Consider the following 21,003-nt stretch of genomic DNA (forward strand, 5'->3'; position numbering starts at 1 on the left):
CCTCACGAATCCATGGACCCTGCATGTCAGCACGAGACTCTGCAAGCTGGTGGAGGCTCTGTAATGGTGTGGGGCGTGTGCAGTTGGAGTGATGTGGGACCCCTGATACGTCTGGATATGACTCTGACAGGTGACACGTACGTAAGCATCCTGTCTGATCACCTGCATCCATTCATGTCAATTGTGCATTCCGATGGACTTGGGCAATTCCAGCAGGACAATGCGACACCCCACACCCTTCGGAATTGCTACAGGGTGGCTCCAGGAACACTCTTCTGAGTTTAAACACTTGCGCTGGCTACCAAGCTCCCCAGATTGAGCACATCTGGGTTGCTTTCCAAGGGGCTGTTCAATAGAGATCTCCAGCCCCCTCGTACTCTTACGTGATTTACGGACAGCCCTGCAGGATTCGTGGTGTCAGTTCCCTCCAGCACTACTTCAGACATCAGTCGAGACCACGCCACGTCGTGTTGTGGCACTCCTGCGTGCTGGTGGGGACTCTAGACGATATTAGGCAGGTGTACCGCTTTCTTTGGCTCTTCAGTGCATATATTGCTAGTAAAATTCTCGATACGATTGTGGGCCATGTACTTGAGCTATTTACACGATACTGTAACAGACACTAGGAGGGACACATGAATTATATTTTAACGTGTCGTATACACTGTGTGATCAAAAGTATCAAGACACCTGGCTACAAATGACTTACAAGTTCTTTCCGCCCTCCACCGATAATCCTGGAATTTAGTGTGGTGTTGCCCACCCTTAGCCTCGACGACAGCTTCCACTCTCGCAGGCATACGCTCAATCAGGTGCTGGAAGGTTTCTTGGGGAATGGCAGCCCATTCTTCACGGAGTGCTGCACTGAGGAGAAGTATCGATGTCGGTCGGTGAGGCCTGGCACGAAGTCGGCGTTCCAAAACATCCCAAAGGTGTTCTGTAGGATTCAGGTCAGGACTCTGTGCAAGCCAGTCCATTACAGGGATGTTATTGTCGGGTAACCACTCCGCCACAGGCCGTGCTTTATTAACAGGTGATTCAATGATCAAAACAAGAAAAAATGTCAGTAAACATTACCTCTAAAACGGGTACCTTGAAGCTTATGAGCACTTGTTCATTAGAAGAGTTGTGTTCCAAAGTACCGTAGATGAACAGGTGCTCATAGCTGTTAAGGTAAGCATTTTAGAGCACACGATTACTGGACGTTTTTTCATGTTTTGGTCCATACTACCCCTTCCCAAAATTTGGAAAGCAAAGAGGTTCCAGTAGAAGAGATCTGTTTGACAATATTGAAGATTTAGAATATCTCATATACGTATTAGACCCATTTTTACTTGACTTTTTGTTTCGAATGACCATTCCAGTCATATCCCTGAATATTGACCATTACTTTTGAAACACCCTGTATAATATATATATATATATATATATATATATATATATATATATATATATATATATATATATATATATATAAACGTAGCATAAATCTCGATATGTTTTTGATCGATTTACTTTAAACATACGGGGGGCACTCAATAACTAACATAACACATTTCATTTCCTGAAAGAAGGTCGATTTTAGTCAGGATTCCAATATACTATTCTACTGGCCATTAAAATTGCTAGACCACGAGGATGACGTGTTACAGACGCGAAATTTAACCGGCAGGAAGATGATGCTGTGATATGCAAGTGAGTAGCTTTTCAGAGCACTCACACAAGATTGGCGCCGGTGGCGACACCTACAACGTGCTGACATGAGGAAAGTTTCCAACCGATTTCTCATACACAAACAGCAGTTGACCGGCGTTGCCTGGTGAAACATTGTTGTGATGCCTCGTGTAAGGAGGAGAAATGCGTACCATCACGTTTCCGACTTTGATAAACGTCGGATTGCAGCCTATCGCGATTGCGGTTTATCGCGTCGCGACATTGCTGCTAGCGTCGGTCGAGATCCAATGACTGTTGGCAGAATATGGAATCGGTGGGTTCAGGAGGGTAATACGGAACGCCGTGCTGGATCCCAACGGCCTCGTATCACTAGCAGTCGAGATGACAGGCATATTATCCGCATGGCTGTAACGGATCGTGCAGCCACGTCTCGATCCCTGAGTCAACAGATGGGGACGTTTGCAAGACGACAACCATCTGCACGAACAGTTCGACGACGTTTGAAGCAGCACGGACTATCAGCTCGGAGACCATGGCTGCGGTTACCCTTGACGCTGCATCACAGACAGGAGCGCCTGCGATGGTGTACTCGACGACGAACCTGGGTGCACGAAAGCCAAAACGTCATTTTTTCGGATGAACCCAGGTTTTGTTTACAGAATCACGATGGTCGCATCCGTGTTTGGCGGCATCGCGGTGAACGCACATTGGAAGCGTGTATTCGTCATCGCCATACTGGCGTATCACGCGGCGTGATGGTATGGGGTGCCATTGGTTACACGTCTCGGTCACCTCTTGTTCGCATTGACGGCACTTTGAACAGTGGACGTTACATTTCAGATGTGTTACGACCCGTGGCTCTACCCTTCATGATGACTGGGTGTTGTGTGATGTCCTTAGGTTAGTTAGGTTTAAGTACACTCCTGGAAATGGAAAAAAGAACACATTGACACCGGTGTGTCAGACCCACCATACTTGCTCCGGATACTGCGAGAGGGCTGTACAAGCAATGATCACACGCACGGCACAGTGGACACACCAGGAACCGCGGTGTTGGCCGTCGAATGGCGCTAGCTGCGCAGCATTTGTGCACCGCCGCCGTCAGTGTCAGCCAGTTTGCCGTGGCATACGGAGCTCCATCACAGTCTTTAACACTGGTAGCATGCCGCGACAGCGTGGACGTGAACCGTATGTGCAGTTGACGGACTTTGAGCGAGGGCGTATAGTGGGCATGCGGGAGGCCGGGTGGACGTACCGCCGAATTGCTCAACACGTGGGGCGTGAGGTCTCCACAGTACATCGATGTTGTCGCCAGTGGTCGGCGGAAGGTGCACGTGCCCGTCGACCTGGGACCGGACCGCAGCGAAGCACGGATGCACGCCAAGACCGTAGGATCCTACGCAGTGCCGTAGGGGACCGCACCGCCACTTCCCAGCAAATTAGGGACACTGTTGCTCCTGGGGTATCGGCGAGGACCGTTCGCAACCGTCTCCATGAAGCTGGGCTACGGTCCCGCACACCGTTAGGCCGTCTTCCGCTCACGCCCCAACATCGTGCAGCCCGCCTCCAGTGGTGTCGCGACAGGCGTGAATGGAGGGACGAATGGAGACGTGTCGTCTTCAGCGATGAGAGTCGCTTCTGCCTTGGTGCCAATGATGGTCGTATGCGTGTTTGGCGCCGTGCAGGTGAGCGCCACAATCAGGACTGCATACGACCGAGGCACACAGGGCCAACACCCGGCATCATGGTGTGGGGAGCGATCTCCTACACTGGCCGTACACCACTGGTGATCGTCGAGGGGACACTGAATAGTGCACGGTACATCCAAACCGTCATCGAACCCATCGTTCTACCATTCCTAGACCGGCAAGGGAACTTGCTGTTCCAACAGGACAATGCACGTCCGCATGTATCCCGTGCCACCCAACGTGCTCTAGAAGGTGTAAGTCAACTATCCTGGCCAGCAAGATCTCCGGATCCGTCCCCCATTGGGACTGGATGAAGCGTCGTCTCACGCGGTCTGCACGTCCAGCACGAACGCTGGTCCAACTGAGGCGCCAGGTGGAAATGGCATGGCAAGCCGTTCCACAGGACTACATCCAGCATCTCTACGATCGTCTCCATGGGAGAATAGCAGCCTGCATTGCTGCGAAAGGTGGATATACACTGTACTAGTGCCGACATTGTGCATGCTCTGTTGCCTGTGTCTATGTGCCTGTGGTTCTGTCAGTGTGATCATGTGATGTATCTGACCCCAGGAATGTGTCAATAAAGTTTCCCCTTCCTGGGACAATGAATTCACGGTGTTCTTATTTCAATTTCCAGCAGTGTATTTAAAATTACTTGCGATTTTTGATAGTTCGGTACATGTTTGGGGTTAGCTGAAAGTCATCACACGCTTCCTAGCGTAAATAATTGCGCAGTTAATAGCAAGTCAAACAACCAGTAACTTAAAATACTCTAACCAAGCGGAATCATAAAAAGACGGGACATTTGAGCGTCCCCCAAAAAACTTTCGGGACAGCGGGACATTTTGGTAAAAAACGGGACTGTCCCGGGAAAAACGGGACGAATGGACACCCTAGATTACGCATGTCAATCAAATCGCGATTACGGGCAGCATGGGGTTCACGCCTGAGCCTCAGGACGTGCGCTAGCAGCGCATGTCGGGTGTTTGAAGCGTCAACTTCGCGTCTCAGTATCTCGGGATGTAATGGGAATATTGCGATGCAATCAACGCCATTGTGCATGTGCTTTGTCATGCTATGGATTGCTGAAGAAAAAATATAGGAGGTCCATTTGAAAAAACATAAGCTTGTGTTAAAAAACACATATGCTTTCGTTTTAGAATGTTTCCAAATATGTACATTCATGGGCCCCAGCTTTACATTGATACCGGTGAAAGTCGTTTTCCAATAGCTGTTATTGTTCCAGAGATATTTTGGGTGGACAAGATAGCTGGGACACCCTGTATATTGTCATTAAGAGAAAGACAGAGGAGAAAATTTACGTTCTCCTTCTCTTGGTCGTCGTCAGTGTTTGTTCTCCGGTTCTCTTGTTCTCGTTAAAATAATAACAGCTTCCGTATAGCTGTATCAGCGCTGTAATCGTATGCGTAATGAATTAACTGCTAAAACAGATAACTGTTTAAACAAACGTGGTTGTTTCGTGTCTTTATTCCGTAGTTTTGTGTGCCCTGCGTCAAATATCTGCATTATTCCAGCATTCATAGCAGACGGCCGGCAAAACAATCGAGCAGCGTCTGACCGGCAAGATCGCCGCCATTAAGCGGCCAAATTGAATTTCAACCTTTTTCTCTCCAACAGAGCTCGTATCCGCGCAACAAAGGCTAATACGAGGTGCATTCAAGTTCTAAGGCCTCCGATTTTTTTTCTCCCGACTGGAAAGAGATAGAAACATGTGCATTGTTTTAAAATGAGGCCACGTTCATTGTCAATATCTCCCAGAGATGGCAGCACCGTACGGCAGATGGAATTTTACCGCCAGCGGCGAGAATGAGAACTGTTTTAAATACTTAAAATGGCGACGTTTTCCTTACTCGAACAGCGTGCAATCATTCGTTTTCTGAATTTGCGTGGTGTGAAACCAATTGAAATTCGTCGACAGTTGAAGGAGACATGTGGTGACGGAGTTATGGATGTGTCGAAAGTGCGTTCGTGGGTGCGACAGTTTAACGAAGGCAGAACATCGTGTGACAACAAACCGAAACAACCTCGGGCTCGCACAAGCGGGTCTGACGACACGATCGAGAAAGTGGAGAGAATTGTTTTGGGGGATCGCCGAATGGCTGTCGAACAGATCGCCTCCAGAGTTGGCATTTCTGTGGGTTCTGTGCACACAATCCTGCACGACGACCTGACTTTGCGAAAAGTGTCATCCAGGTGGGTCCCACAAATGCTGACGGACGACCACACGGCTGCCCGTGTGGCATGTTGCCGAGCAATGTTGACACGCAACGACAGCACGAATGGGACTTTCTTTTCGTCGCTTGTGACAGTGGGTGAGACGTGGATGCCATTTTTCAATCCAGAAACAAAGCCAGTCAGCTCAATGGAAGCACACAGATTCACCGCCACCAAAAAAATTTCGGGTAACCGCCAGTGCTGAAAAAATGTTGGTGTCCATTGTCTGGGACAGCGAGGGCGTAATCCTTACCCATTGCGTTCCAAAGGGCACTGCGGTAACAGGTGCATCCTACGAAAATGTTTTGAAGAACAAATTCCTTCCTGCACTGCAACAAAAACATCCGGGAATGGCTGCGCATGTGCTGTTTCACCGAGACAACGCACCCGCACATCGAGCTAATGTTATGCAACAGTTTCTTCGTGATAACAACTTTGAAGTGATTCCTCATGCTCCCTACTCACCTGACCTGGCTCCTAGTGACTTTTGGCTTTTTCCAACAATGAAAGACACTCTCCGTGGCCGCACATTCACCAACCGTGCTGCTATTGCCTCAGCGATTTTCCAGTGGTCACAACAGACTCCTAAAGAAGCCTTCGCCGCTGCCATGGAATCATAGCTTCAGCGTTGTGAAAAATGAGTACGTCTGCAGGGCGATTACGTTGAGAAGTAACGCCAGTTTCATTGATTTCGGGTGAGTAGTTAATTAGAAAAAAAAATCGGAGGCCTTAGAACTTGAATGCACCTCGTACTTCCTTTCACAGGACTTGGTGCATCTGGTGCAACCAATACTTTACAGTTTTTTTTCCCCCAAGTACGTGGACTTTAAATATTTTGTGTGTGTGTGTGTGTCTGTGTTTCTGATCTGGCTACGTGTAACGAAGAGTCAACATGGTTATGTTCTCAGTTAAATATAACGAGAGTAACTAAATGAGAACTGAAGTTAATACAAACTGTTTGCTATTTAATTTCGGCGACAGATTTCACATGGAATTTTGTGTCTGTCTGTTGTGACTGGCAACAGATGTGTGTTATCCCGTGATTTTAAAATCGTGCTCTTACGCTATCCGAGGCAGAAAGTGTTATTAATTCCGTTAATTCATTACGAGACTCAGTGAAATAATCCTGTGGCATCTTAGTAAACGGCACCTTAGGTAAATAGACTCCAATGCGACAAAAGTACATCAGACGCAGTTTATGTTAAAGGAACCTTAACTATGGCAAACCAAGAAAGTTAAATAATAACCGGAAGTAATTATCAGTAATCATTAAAGAATTTTTTTCTCAGTAACAATAACATTTCTTTAGAGACATCATATAAAGTTCGCACAAAAGTTATACATTCAGAGAGAACTGGAAGCTCTGTCCACTGCCAACGGTGTGGTCTAATGGCGCCGGAATGTTCAATCAGGGAGCCGGTTCGCCTCTGTAATAAAAAAACTGAACAAACGAACTTTAACGGATGTCATGTGACGTCCACAACGACCAAACCCAACAACGATCAACAATGGTCAAAAAAAAAAAAAAAAAAAAAAAAAAAAAAAAAAAAAAGGCTAGCGTTGCTGCCTCTAGATCCCAGGGTCCCGGGTTCGATTCCCGGCCCGGCTGGGGACTTTTTTTCTGTCCAGGGACTGGGTGTTTCTGTTAACCTCATCATTTCATCGTCATGATCCTCATCATTGGTGACGGAAGCTAGATTGGTCCAAATGGTCCAAATGGCTCTGAGCACTATGGGACTCAACTGCTGTGGTCATCAGTCCCCTAGAACTTAGAACTAGTTAAACCCAACTAACCTAAGGACATCACAAACATCCATGCCCGAGGCAGGATTCGAACCTGCGACCGTAGCGGTCTTGCGGTTCCAGACTGCAGCGCCTTTAACCGCACGGCCACTTCGGCCGGCGAGGCTAGATTGGACTGCGTACAAAACTGAACTGTGAAAAAATTGGGACTTCGTACAGGCGCTGATGACCAGGCAGTTGACCGCCCCACAAACCAAACGCCATCACTGGCAACCCTTTTGCTACACCGCATTACACCTGGTAAGGTTTTGTGTTCGTCGTGTTTACATATTACTGTGCGCCTCTGTGTGTAGATACGGGGGACCTACGGACACGTGAGTGTACCGCCTTCAAAGATTTGGAGGTCGTTATATGCCGAAGACTTCCGGCATAAGAAGTCAGCCTCATTCTGCCAACGGCCTTGTCAAAGAGGGCGGAGGAGCGGATAGAGGTTCAGGACACTCTCTTGTCCTAGGGGTGGGAAATTGCCCCTAAAGGCGGAAGAATCAGCAATGATCAACGACATGAGGATGCAGAAGGCAATGGAAACCACTGCATTAGACACGTAACGTGCATCCACAGGACATGTGGCCTGTATTTGAAGAAAGTGTCATGATGATCTTTCCACTGGCAAAAGATTCCGGAATAGTCCCCCATTCGGATCTCCGGGAGGGGACTGCCAAGGGGGAGGTTACCATGACAAAAAGATTGAATAATCAATGAAAGGATAACGTTCTACGAGTCGGGGCGTGGAATGTCAAAAGCTTGAACGTGGTAGCGAAACTAGAAAATCTGAAAAAGGAAATGCAAAGGCTCAATCTAGATATAGTAGGGGTCAGTGAAGTGAAATGGAAGGAAGACAAGGATTTCTGGTCAAATGAGTTCAGTGACCGGGTTGTTCTAATCAGAATCGACAACAGACCAACACCGACAACGTTAGTTCAGGTATACATGCCGACGTCGCAAGCTGAAGATGAACAGATAGAAAAAGTGTATGAGGATATTGAAAGCGTAATGCAGTATGTAAAGGGGAACGAAAATCTAATAGTCATGGGCGACTGGAATGCAGTTGTAGGGGAAGGAGTAGAAGAAAAGGTTACAGGAGAGTATGGGCTTGGGACGAGGAACGAAAAAGGAGAAAGACTAATTGAGTTCTGTAACAAGTTTCAGCTAGTAATAGCGAATACCCTGTTCAAGAATCACAAGAGGAGGAGGTATACTTGGAAAAGGCCGGGAGATACGGGAAGGTTTCAATTAGATTACATCATGGTCAGACAGAGATTCCGAAATCAGATACTAGATTGTAAGGTTTACCCAGGAGCAGATATAGACTCAGATCACGATATAGTAGTGATGAAGAGTCGGCTGAAGTTCAAGACATTAGTCAAGAAGAATCAATACGCAGAGAAGTGGGATACGGAAGTACCAAGGAATGACGAGATACGTTTGAAGTTCTCTAACGCTATAGATACAGCAATAAGGAATAGCGCAGTAGGCAGTACAGTTGAAGAGGAATGGACATCTATAAAAGGGGCCATCACAGAAGTTGGGAAGGAAAACATAGGTACAAAGAAGGTAGCTGCGAAGAAACCATGGGTAACAGAAGAAATACTTCAGTTGATTGACGAAAGGAGGAAGTACAAACATGTTCCGGGAAAATCAGGAATACAGAAATACAAGTCGCTGAGGAATGAAAGAAGTAGGAAGTGCAGGGAAGCTAAGACGAAATGGCTGCAGGAAAAATGTGAAGACATCGAAAAAGATTTGATTGTCGGAAGGACAGACTTAGCATACAGGAAAGTCAAAACAACCTTTGGTGACATTAAAAGCAACGGTGGTAACATTAAGAGTGCAACGGGAATTCCACTGTTAAATGCAGAGGAGAGAGCAGATAGGTGGAAAGAATACATTGAAAGTATGTATGAGGGTGAAGATTTGTCCGATGTGATAGAAGAAGAAACAGGAGTCGATTTAGAAGAGATAGGGGATCCAGTATTAGAATCGGAATTTAAAAGAGCTTTGGAGGACTTACGGTCAAATAAGGCAGAAGGGATGGATAACATTCCATCAGAATTTCTAAGATCATTGGGGGAAGTGGCAACAAAACGACTATTCACGTTGGTGTGTAGAATATATGAGTCTGGCGATATACCAACTGACTTTCGGAAAAGCATCATCCACACAATTCCGAAGACGGCAAGAGGTGACAAGTGCGAGAATTATCGCACAATCAGCTTAACAGCTCGTGCATCGAAGCTGCTTACAAGAATAATATACAGAACAATGGAAAAGAAAATTGAGAATGCGCTAGGTGACGATCAGTTTGGCTTTAGGAAAAGTAAAGGGACGAGAGAGGCAATTCTGACGTTACGGCTAATAATGGAAGCAAGGCTAAAGAGCCGGCCAGTGTGGCCGAGCGGTTCTAGGCGCTTCAGCCTGGAACCGCGCGACCGCTACGGTCGCAGGTTCGAATCCTGCCTCGGGTATGGATGTGTGTGATGTCCTTAGGTTAGTTAGGTTTAAGTAGTTCTAAGTTCTAGGGGACTGATGACCTCAGATGTTAAGTCCCATAGTGCTCAGAGCCATTTAAACCACTTTAAACCAAGGCTAAAGAAAAATCAAGACACTTTCATAGGATTTGTCGACCTGGAAAAAGCGTTCGGCAATATAAAATGCTGCAAGCTGTTCGAGATTCTGAAAAAAGTAGGGGTAAGCTATAGGGAGAGACGGGTCATATACAATATGTAAAACAACCAAGGGGGAATAATAAGAGTGGACGATCAAGAACGAAGTGCTCGTATTAAGAAGGGTGTAAGACAAGGCTGTAGCCTTTCACCCCCACTCTTCAATCTGTACATCGAGGAAGCAATGATGGAAATAAAAGAAAGGTTCCGGAGTGGAATTAAAATACAAGGTGAAAGGATATCAATGATACGATTCGCTGATGACATTGCTATCCTGAGTGAAAGTGAAGAAGAATTAAATGATCTGCTGAACGGAATTAACAGTCTAATGTGTACACAGTATGGTTTGAGAGTAAATCGGAGAAAGACGAAGGTAATGAGAAGTAGTAGAAATGAGAACAGCGAGAAACTTAACATCAGGATTGATGGTCACGAAGTCAATGAAGTTAAGGAATTCTGCTACCTAGGCAGTAAAATAACCAATGACAGACGGAGCAAGGAGGACATCAAAAGCAGACTCGCTATGGCAAAAAAGGCATTTCTGGCCAAGAGAAGTCTACTAGTATCAAATACCGGCCTCAATTTGAGGAAAAAATTTCTGAGGATGTACGTCTGGAGTTCAGTATTGTATGGTAGTGAAACATGGACTGTGGGAAAACTGGAACAGAAGAGAATCGAAGCATTTGAGATGTGGTGCTATAGACGAATGTTGAAAATTAGGTGGACTGATAATGTAAAGAATGAGGAGGTTCTACGCAGAATCGGAGAGGAAAGGAGTATGTGGAAAACACTGATAAGGAGAAGGGACAGGATGATAGGACATCTGCTAAGACATGAGGGAATGACTTCCATGGTACTAGAAGGAGCTGTAGAGGAAGACAGAGATTGGAATACGTCAAGGAAATAATTGAGGACGTAGGTTGCAAGTGCTACTCTGAGATGAAGAGGTTAGCACAGGAAAGAAATTCGTGGCGGGCCGCATCAAACCAGTCAGTAGACTGATTACCAAAAAAAAAAAAAAAAAAAAAAAAAAAAAAAAAAAAAAAAAAAAAAAAAAAAAATGCCAGTTGAAGGTGGAGGGACGGCGAGGGGGGGGGGGGGGAAGGGGGGGGGGAAGAGAAAGTAAAGGAAAGGGCAGGGAAGGAGGGTTTACCAGCGTCAACTGCATCTGGACATCACTCGGAACCAGTGGCGAAGAGTGATAACATGTGCCGGACTGGGATTCGAACCCGGGACCTCATGTTTACTAGGCAGGTGCGGTAACCACTCGTATAACTGATTCGCCTAGATGGCCAATGGATCCACATTCTTCAGTGCAGATGCACAAGTATATCGGTCCTACCGCGGGAATTTCGGAGTAGGGAGCTTGGATAACTCCGGATTGGTGGCGTTCGGTGGGTAAGTAAATCAGCCTTGAGGCGTGTCGATATAGTGCGCGCACATGAGGTAACACTGTTCCCTGGATGCCGCCGTGGTTAACAACCACTGCCTGGGGAGCAGGAGGTCCCGGGTTCGAACCCCGGTCTGGCGCACATTTTCACTCGTCACCGCGGATTCTGCGTAATGTGTTGTGCTACTTGCCGATTACAGTGTCATCTACCACGACTGGACAACAACGGTTTCAGTACACCGTACGTATTTTTTGGCTTAGAACCCGAATATGCGCTAAAAATGGGCGGTTCCCGTTTGAAAATACAAAGTTGACCCCGTGGTTAGTAGATGGCCAGTGATAGGAAAGACACATATCTCCTTTACTAACGTTAGCTTTTCATCTACAACACTTTTTTTGTATGATCTGACGTTTTCGAGATTCTTGGTTGTCTCAACCCGAAACAAACATCTTTCTTTGAGGAGTGCTAGTTCTGCAATGCTCGGGGAAGAGCTTCTATGAATTTCGGAAGGTAGGAGACGAGGTACTGGCAGAATTTAAGCTGTGAGGACGGGGCGTGACTCGTGCTTGGGTAGCTCAGTTGGCAGAGCACTTGCCCGCGAAAGGCAAAGGTCCCGAGTTCGAGTCTCGGTCTGGCACACAGTTTTAAACTGCGAGAAGTGCCATATCAGCGTACACTCCGCTGCAGAGTCCAAATCTCATTCTAGGCTGTGGCTAAGCCGTATCTCCGCAATATCCTTTCTTTCAGGAGTGCTAGTTCTGAAAGGTTCGCAGGAGAGCTTCTCTGGAGTTTGGAAGGTAGGAGACGAGGTACTGGCAGAAGTAAAGCTGTGAGGACGGGAGGGGGGTGAGTCGTGCTTGGACAGCTCAGTTGGTAGAGCACTTGCCCGCGAAAGGCAAAGGTCCCGAGTTCGAGTCTCGGTCCGGCACACAGTTTTAATCTGTCGAGAAGTTTCATATCAACGCACAATCCGCTGCAGAGTGAAAATCTCATTCTGGATCTTGTATGTTACTTGACACCGACACATGATGTGAAAGTTAGATTAGTCCTTACGTTTTGCACTCTACAGAAGAAGTCCAATGGTTTTTGGGGGTATGGTTTTAGAATTATTATTTTTTTATTGTCCTCTACTGCTCCATTTCGTTTGTACCTACAACATTCAAAAAGTCAGTAATGAATGAATAAGCATGCTTTGTATTATCAGTCTTCTCCTTTTATAAATGGTTCAAATGGTTCTGAGCACTATGGGACTTACCTCTGAGGTCATCAGTCCCCTGGAACTAGAACTACTTAAACCTAACTAACCTAAGGACATCACACATATCCATGCCGGAGGCAGGATTCGAACCTGCGACCATAGCGGTGGGGCTGTTCCAGACTGCAGCGCTTAGAACCGCTCGGCCACACCAGCCGGCTCTCTTTTTATACTAATGAAGCCATTTTAATATTTCTTCGATCACGGACTTACATTCAGCTAAAATCAATGCAATTGTTAAGTGTTGTTGTAGTAGTATTTCTATGACAACTCTCACCTTCAACGTTTTCAAGCTGTTACAGAATCAAATGTTGAAAATCGATATGGAGCTGGCGTTGTGGGTGATGTTCAAAAGCCTGAAGTATATATATATATATTAAATAAAGTAAATGTGATACTTGCTGAGCAGTTTTCGACTGGAGGCAGACCTGCAAGGCGTTGGGAAAGAAACATCTCGATAAGTACGAGGTGGAGCAGTGCTGCCAACTTACCGCGCCGGTTGCGATGTGGGACACCATGGCGGCCGGTTCGCCGTCTGCAGTCGTACCAACCCCGCGGGGAGCGGACGTTTCTGCGGTCGGAGGTGTGGAGTTGCAAGATGGCGCCGGACGATCGACGGTGTTGGTGCAGGGGCGGTGTCTAGCCGCTCCCCATGTGGGCGTCGAGCATTTCTGACGTGAGACCGCGCACGCCGTAAATCCTGCGAAGCCACAGAGAAGGCGACCGTCAGGCCTAGCTTACACGGTCAATGTGCGCCCGCAGTAGCGTCGCCGTCAACATTCTCGCAGTCGGGCTCCCGCAATGCGGCAATATTACGCTATGGCCGAGCAGTATTAATGATGCGTTGGAGGTACTCACCGAAATACACACAGGCGACAAGATCCATAGGATAGCGATATGCACATATACACTTGGTGGTACAGTGGAAACTCGATTAACCGTCATCTTCGGGACCGTGGTCGTGACGGTTGAGCGAATAGACGGGTAACAGAAACACTGTATTCCTCCAAAACATAACCTCAATCATCTTCAACTTTTGTAGTCCTGTCTTCCTCAGTTGCGTGTAATATTACAGTATATTGGTAATTTTTACTTATGGACCGTCTGACAGCAACTGAGTAAAACACAATTTTAGTGTCATACGCGTTTCGCCTTTATTTTTCTGCTAGGCATCATCAGTGACCTGGAATATGTACATATGTTAGCTATTTAATTTACATTTTTTGTCACTGTGACTATAGGTTATAAACAGTTCTGGTGGTTGGTATTTCCTATTAACACACACACAGAAACGCACACACAAATGCATACACGAATAGATCAGAGATACTTTAATAATTACACTCATAAGTTTGGCAATAACATTCGATCTTTGGAAAAAACATTTGACAGTCGGCAACAGAAACCAAAACATTGCATTAAAACAAGCGCTCGGTGCATAGTGCTGTGGAATGTGGGGAAAAAACCGCAAATTGGCGTTCATAGGAAGAAGAACAACACCAAAAATGCAACAGGAACGTAATATGTAAGAAATTGTCCACGCAACCTGTAAGTACGGTTCAAAACATTACTACTTAATAGGAAATACCGACCACCAGAACTGTTTATAACCTATAGGCACAGTGGCAAAAAATGTAAATTAAATAGCTAACATATGTACATATTCCAGGTCACTGATGATGCCTTGCAGAAAATAAAGGCGAAACGCGTATGGCACTGAAATTGTGTTTTATTCAGTTGCTGTCAGACGGCCCATAAGTAAAAATTATCAATATACCGTAATAACCTCAATCAATTATTTTATGTATAGACACATATCACTCTCACAGTAATATAATAATATTTCGGAGCGAAAAGAAATTAAACATCAAATTGATATCCGCGTTTACTCCACCTGCAGAGTGAAAATCTCATTCTGGAAACATCCCCCAGGCTGTGGCTAAGCCATGTCTCCGCAATATCCTTTCTTCCAGGAGTGCTAGTTCTGTAAGGTTCGCAGGAGAGCTTCTGTAAAGTTTGGAAGGTAGGAGACGAGATACTGGCAGAAGTGAAGCTGTGAGGACGGGGCGTGAGTCGTGCTTGGGTAGCTCAGATAGTAAAGCACTTGACCGCGAAAGGCAAAGGTCCCGAGTTCGAGTCTCGGTCGGGCACACAGTTTTAATCTGCCAGGAAGTTTCAAATTAAACACGATTGTGATAGCAAATAAAACTATTTATTACATTTTTGTACTTTGAAACCTGGAGCAGCTTTTTCAGAGCGTGATGCTAATGTCTTATGTGGTAAAGCCTTCTAATGAAGCCCAGTTTCATCACAATTGTAAACTTGCTCCCTAACAAGATTCAATTCAGCCATTTTTTTCTTTAATTTGTTCCCGGAACTCAACAATTACAGAGCTATCCGCGCTGAGTTTTTCTCCACTGATATCAAGTTGGCGAATGCCATGACGAAATTTAAACTTGTCGAGCCATCCGATATTGGCTTTAAAAGACGAGTCAGCATCAAGTTTGTTGTTGATTTCAACACCTTTGGCCATTGTTATAGGCCCTGAAAGTGGAATCCCGTGACTTCTTGCTTGTATAAACCGTCGATACATTGCAGTGTCCAATCCATCATATATTGCAGGTTTCATTGTCTTTCTTGTTCGCACATCTCCATCCGTGCTCTGCATTGTTGACAAATGTTGTTCTATTTTATCAGCATCACGTTTTATGTCGTTAACTGTTGTTCTTCCAATACCATAAATCAGCGCTACGCTTGTCGCGGTTCCGCCCTTCCTTAAGCGTTTTATAATTTCAAGTTTTTGATTAACAAGGGGAGGCCGGCAATTGTGAAATTCAGATTCGATTCATACTGCGCATAATAAGAGCTCATGGCCAGAGGTGTAATGTGGCAAAGCACCAAGATGCACTTCTCAGCCGTTGTCGAGAAAATCGACAGTTAAAAGAAACCGTTGCTGTGAAATACTCTCTACGATTAATAATTTTCCACAGCGTCGGGGCGCAGCGGTAAGCGCTCGGGTTTGTAATCCGAAGGTCGCTGAATCGAATCTCGCGCCATGTAACTTTTATTTAGTATTTGTTTTTTGTAACTCACACACACACACACACACACACACACACACACACACACACACACATATATATATATATATATATATATGCGTATACTGTAAGTCAAACGTTCGAATTAGAGACCCCACGATATATATATATATTGACTTACACTATACGTATTCGTTTCGGAATATCGTTTCTACGTCTTCCGTTAACTACACGTGTAAACATTATGAAGACAATTAATAACATTTGTGAAATACAACTTTGTTTGCGGAAAACATAATCATGTTCGAAGGCGCCAGTTTTTCCACGACAAACGACTTTCAACAACTTATTATAGGCATAATTGTTGCAAACTGATTGCCGGGAATTATATATATATATATATATATATATATATATATATATATATATATATATATATATATATATATATATGTGTGTGTGTGTGTGTGTGTGTGTGTGTGTGTGTGAATTACAAAAAACAAATACTAAAAAAAAAAAGTTGCATCGCCCGAGACTCGATCCGGCGACCTTCGTATTACGAACCCGAGCGTTTACGGCTGCGCCACGACGCTGTAGGGAATTATAAATGGTAGAGAGTATTTCACGGCAACGGTTTCTTTTAACTGTCGATTTTCTCGACAACGGCTGAGAAGTGCATCTTGGTGCTTTGCCACATTACACCTCTGGCCATGAGCTTTTATTATGCGCAGTATGAATCGAATCTGAATTTCACAATTGGCGGCCTCCCCTTGTAAGTCCTAAAACAACACGTTTACGTTTTTCAGACATTTTATTGAGTCACTGTATCACACACAGCTGCACTAAATACGGTAGTGTAAAATATTACTCAATAAAGATTATTCAAGTGGAAAACGCGTAACACGGCACATCCCGCTAGTTACACTGCGACAATTACAGTCTTCTCGCCACAACTGGAAACCGACCCAGTGGTGATTGTTGACTCACAAGTGAGACAAAGACAAGAAAAGGGGGAGATGTGTTAGCACGTCAGCTGAAGGTCATATTTTATGTACCATTCTACGGCGGGCGGGTACGTTCACTCCCCACTAAAATAGAGTACATAAACAAAGCAACGCGTCACTGCACCTTAGAGCATTCTGTTATTACAGTACCTGTATTATTATGCTGTTACAGCAGTGACGGTTAACAGAAACTGACGGTTTAAAGAGTGACGGATAATCGAGTTTTTACTGTACTAACACTTACAGAAGGCATAGATGGGCAATGTACTGCCGAAGCTGTCAATTTGTACTTAGGTGATTCATGTGAAAAGGTTTTCGACGCTGTTACGACCGCATGACAGAAATTAAACAGACTCTGAACGCGGAACTAGAGCTTGGAGCTAGACGCATGCGGCATTTCATTGCGAAAATCGTTAGGGAATTCAGTATTCCGAGATCCACAAAGTCAAGAGTGTGCCGGGAATACTATATTCCAGGCATTACCTCTCACCACGGACAGGGCAGTGGCCGACGGCCTTCACTTAACGACCGAGTGCAGCGGCGTTTGCGTAGTGTTGTCAGTGCTTACAGACAAGCAACACTGCGTGAAATAACCGCGGAAATCAATGCGGGACGTACGAGTAAGGTACGGAGCGAGGTGGCGCAGCGGTTAGCACACTGGACTCGCATTCGGGAGGACGACGGTTCAATACCGCGTCCGGCCACCCTCATTTAGGTTTTCCGAGATTTCCCTAAATCGCTCCAGGCAAATGCTGGGATGGTTCCTTTGAAAGGGCACGGCCGACTTCCTTCGCCAACCTTCCCTGATCCGACGAGACCGATGACCTCGCTGTTTGGTCTCTGCCCCCAAAACAACCCAACCCCAAACGAATAGGCTATCCGTTAGGACAGTTTGGCGAAATTTGGCGTTAATGGGCTGTGGCAGCAGATGACTGACCCGAGTGCCTTTGCTAACATCACGACATCGCCTGCAGCGCCTCTCCTGCACCCGTGACCGTATCTGTTGGACCCTAGCCGACTGGGAAACCGTGGTCTGGTCAGCTGAGTCCCGACTCCAGTTGGTAAGAGCTGATGGTAGGATTGGAGTGTGGCGGAGACCCACGTAGCCATGGACCCAATACTTAAACCTGACTAACCTAAGGACATCACACACATCCATGCCCGAGGCAGGATTCGAACCTGCGACCGTAGCGGCCGCGCGGTTCCGGACTGAAGCGCCTCTGTTTTACTCCATGACTTTCCTTCAGTTGCTACGAACTGTGATCTTCCTGACAGGAAATCACGAACCCAATCATACAACTGAGACTGTACTGTGTAGGCACGCAATTTGATTAGAAGTCCCTTGTACGACACAGTGTCAAAAGCCTACTAGAAATCTAAAAATATGGAATCAATTTGAGTACCCCTATGGATTGCAGTGATTACTTCGTGTGAATAAAGAGTTTATTGTATGTCACAAGGATGAAAATTTCTGAATCCGTGCTGATTAGTAGTACTTAGATCATTTCCCTCGACCCAATTGATAACGTTTGAGCACAGTACAGGGGGAGTCAAAAGTCGCACTACACCCTGTTATGTCCAATCCCCGCAGGAATGGGGAATCCTGATTATTCCAGTAAGGTATGGGTACGGTTGTCTACCTTTAACAGTTAGCGAACATCGGTGCCATCTTGACATAGACCAACTTGGAATCGGTCATCTTTATAGAAAGGGGGTCGTGCCAAACTTCAAACAACTTCACCATTTTCTGATTTGTTCATTCTTGAAAATTCACTACTGCCCATTAAAATTGCTACACCAAGAAGAAATGCAGATGATAAACGGGTTCATTGGACAAATATACTAGAACTGACATGTGATTACATTTTCACGCAATGTGGGTGCGTAGATCCTGAGAAATCAGTACCCAGAACAACCACCTCTGGCCGTAACAACGGCCTCGACACGCCTGGGCATTGAGTCAAACAGAGCTCGGATGGCGCGTACAGGTACAGCTGCCCATGTAGCTTCAACACGATACCACAGTTCATCGAGAGTAGTGACTGGCGTATTGTGCCGCGCCAGTTGCTCGGCCACCATTGACCAGACGTTTTCAGTTGCTGAGAGATCCGGAGAATGTGCTGGCCAGGGCAGCAGTCGAACATTTTCTGTGTCCAGAAAGGCCCGTACAGAACCTGCAACATGTGGTCGTGCATTATCATGCTCAAATGTAGGGTTTCGCAGGGACCGAATGAAGGGTAGAGCCACGGGTCGTAACACATCTGAAATGTAACGTCCACTGTTCAAAGTGCCGTCAGTGCGAACGAGAAGTGACAGAGACGTGTAACCAATGGCACCCCATACCATCACACCGGGTGATACGCCAGTATGGCGATGACGAATACACGCTTCCAATGTGCGTTCACCGCGATGTCTCCAAACACGGAGGCGACCATCGTGATGCTGTAAACAGAACCTGGATGCATCCGAAAAAATGACGTTTTGCCATTCGTGCACCCAGGTTCGTCGTTGAGTACACCATCGCAGGCGCTCCTGTCTGTGATGCAGCGTCAAGGGTAACCGCAGCCACGGTCTCCGAGCTGATAGTCCGTGCTGCTGCAAACGTCGTCGAACTGTTCGTGCAGATGGTTGTTGTCTTGCAAACGTCGCCATCTGTTGACTCGGGGATCGAGACGCGGCTGCACGATCCGTTACAGCCGTGCGGATAAGATGCCTGTCATCTCGACTCCTAGTGATACGAGGCCGTTGGGATCCAGCACGGCGTTCCGTATTACCCTCCAGAATCCACCGATTCCATAATCTGCTAACAGTCATTGGATGTCGACCAACGCGAGCAGCAATGTGGCGATTCGACAAACCGCAATCGCGATAGGCTACAATCCGACCTTTATCAAAGTCGGAAACGTGATGGTACGCATTTCCCCTCCTTACACGAGGCATCACAACAACGTTTCACCTGGCAACGCCGGTCAACTGCTGTTTGTGTATGAGAAATGGGTTGGAAACTTCCCTCATGTCAGCACGTTGTAGGTGCCGCCACCGGCGTCAACCTTCTGTGAATGCTCTGAAAAGCTAAACTTTTATATATCACAGCATCTTCTTCCTGTCGGTTAAATTTGGCGTCTGTAGCACGTCATCTTCGTGGCGTAGCAATTTTAATGGCCAGTAGTGTACATTTGCTGCAGAAATTATGGTTCAAAAGTTACAACACTTTTTTGTTGCAGGTGACTGAAGGGGGATAAAAAACGGCTTCCTGACACATCTTTATTCGATGTTAACAAATTTCTCTTTTTCAGAAACGCTTTCCTTGTCATTGCCAGTCTACATTTTATATCTTCTCTACTTCGACCATCATCAGTTATTTTGCTCCCCAAATGGCAAAACTCCTTTACTACTTTAAATGTCTCATTTCCTAATCTGATTCCCTCAGCATCACCCGACTTAATTCGACTACATTCCATTATCCTCGTTTTGCTTTTGTTGATGTTCATCTTATATCCTCCTTTCAAGACTTTCAACACATTATCCATTCCGTTCAACTGCTCTTCCAAGTTCTTTGCTGTCTCTGACAGAATTACAATGTCATCGGCGAACCTCGAAGTTTTTACTTCTTCTCCATGGATTTTAATACCTACTCCGAACCTTTCTTTTGTTTCCTTTACTGCTTGCTCAATATACAGATTGAATAGCATCGGGGAGAGGCTACAACCCTGTCTCACTTCCTTCCCAACCACTGCTTCCCTTTCATGTCCCTTGACTCTTATAACTGTCATCTGATTTCTGTACAAATTGTAAATAGCCTTTCGCTCCCTCCATTGTACCCCTGCCACCTTCATAATTTGAAAGAGAGTATTCCAGTCAACATTGTCAAAAGCTTTCTCTAAGGCTACAAATGCTAGAAACGTTGGTTTGCCTTTCCTTAATCTTTCTTCTAAGATAAGTCGTAGGGTCAGTATTGCCTCACGTGTTCCCACATTTCTACGGAATCCCAACTGATCTTCCCCGAGGTCGGGTTCTACCAGTTTTTCCATTCGTCTGTAAAGAATTCGCGTTACTATTGTGCATACGTGACATGTTAAAGTGATAGTTCGTTAAGTTTCACATCTGACAACACCTGCTTTCTTTGGGATTGGAATTATTATATTCTTCTTGAAGTCTGAGGGTATTTCGCCTGTCTCATACACCTTGCTCACCAGATGGTAGAGTTGTGTCAGGACTGGCTCTCCCAAGGCTGTCAGTAGTTGTAATG

General features: G+C 45.8%; 1 protein-coding gene across 1 annotated transcript in view; it reads right to left on the reverse strand.

Annotated features, from left to right (window-relative positions):
* Window positions 1-21,003, reverse strand: part of LOC126426617 (forkhead box protein D3-A-like) — a 587,591-nt gene that overhangs the window by 480,311 nt on the left and 86,277 nt on the right. The window contains exon 2 of the mRNA XM_050088507.1: window positions 13,201-13,409. Within this exon, the coding sequence (XP_049944464.1) occupies window positions 13,201-13,227 (27 nt within the window). The 5' untranslated portion in view covers window positions 13,228-13,409. The remainder of the gene's footprint in view (window positions 1-13,200; window positions 13,410-21,003) is intronic.

This window comes from Schistocerca serialis, chromosome 11 (assembly GCF_023864345.2).
Source record: "Schistocerca serialis cubense isolate TAMUIC-IGC-003099 chromosome 11, iqSchSeri2.2, whole genome shotgun sequence".
NCBI lineage: Eukaryota > Metazoa > Arthropoda > Insecta > Orthoptera > Acrididae > Schistocerca > Schistocerca serialis.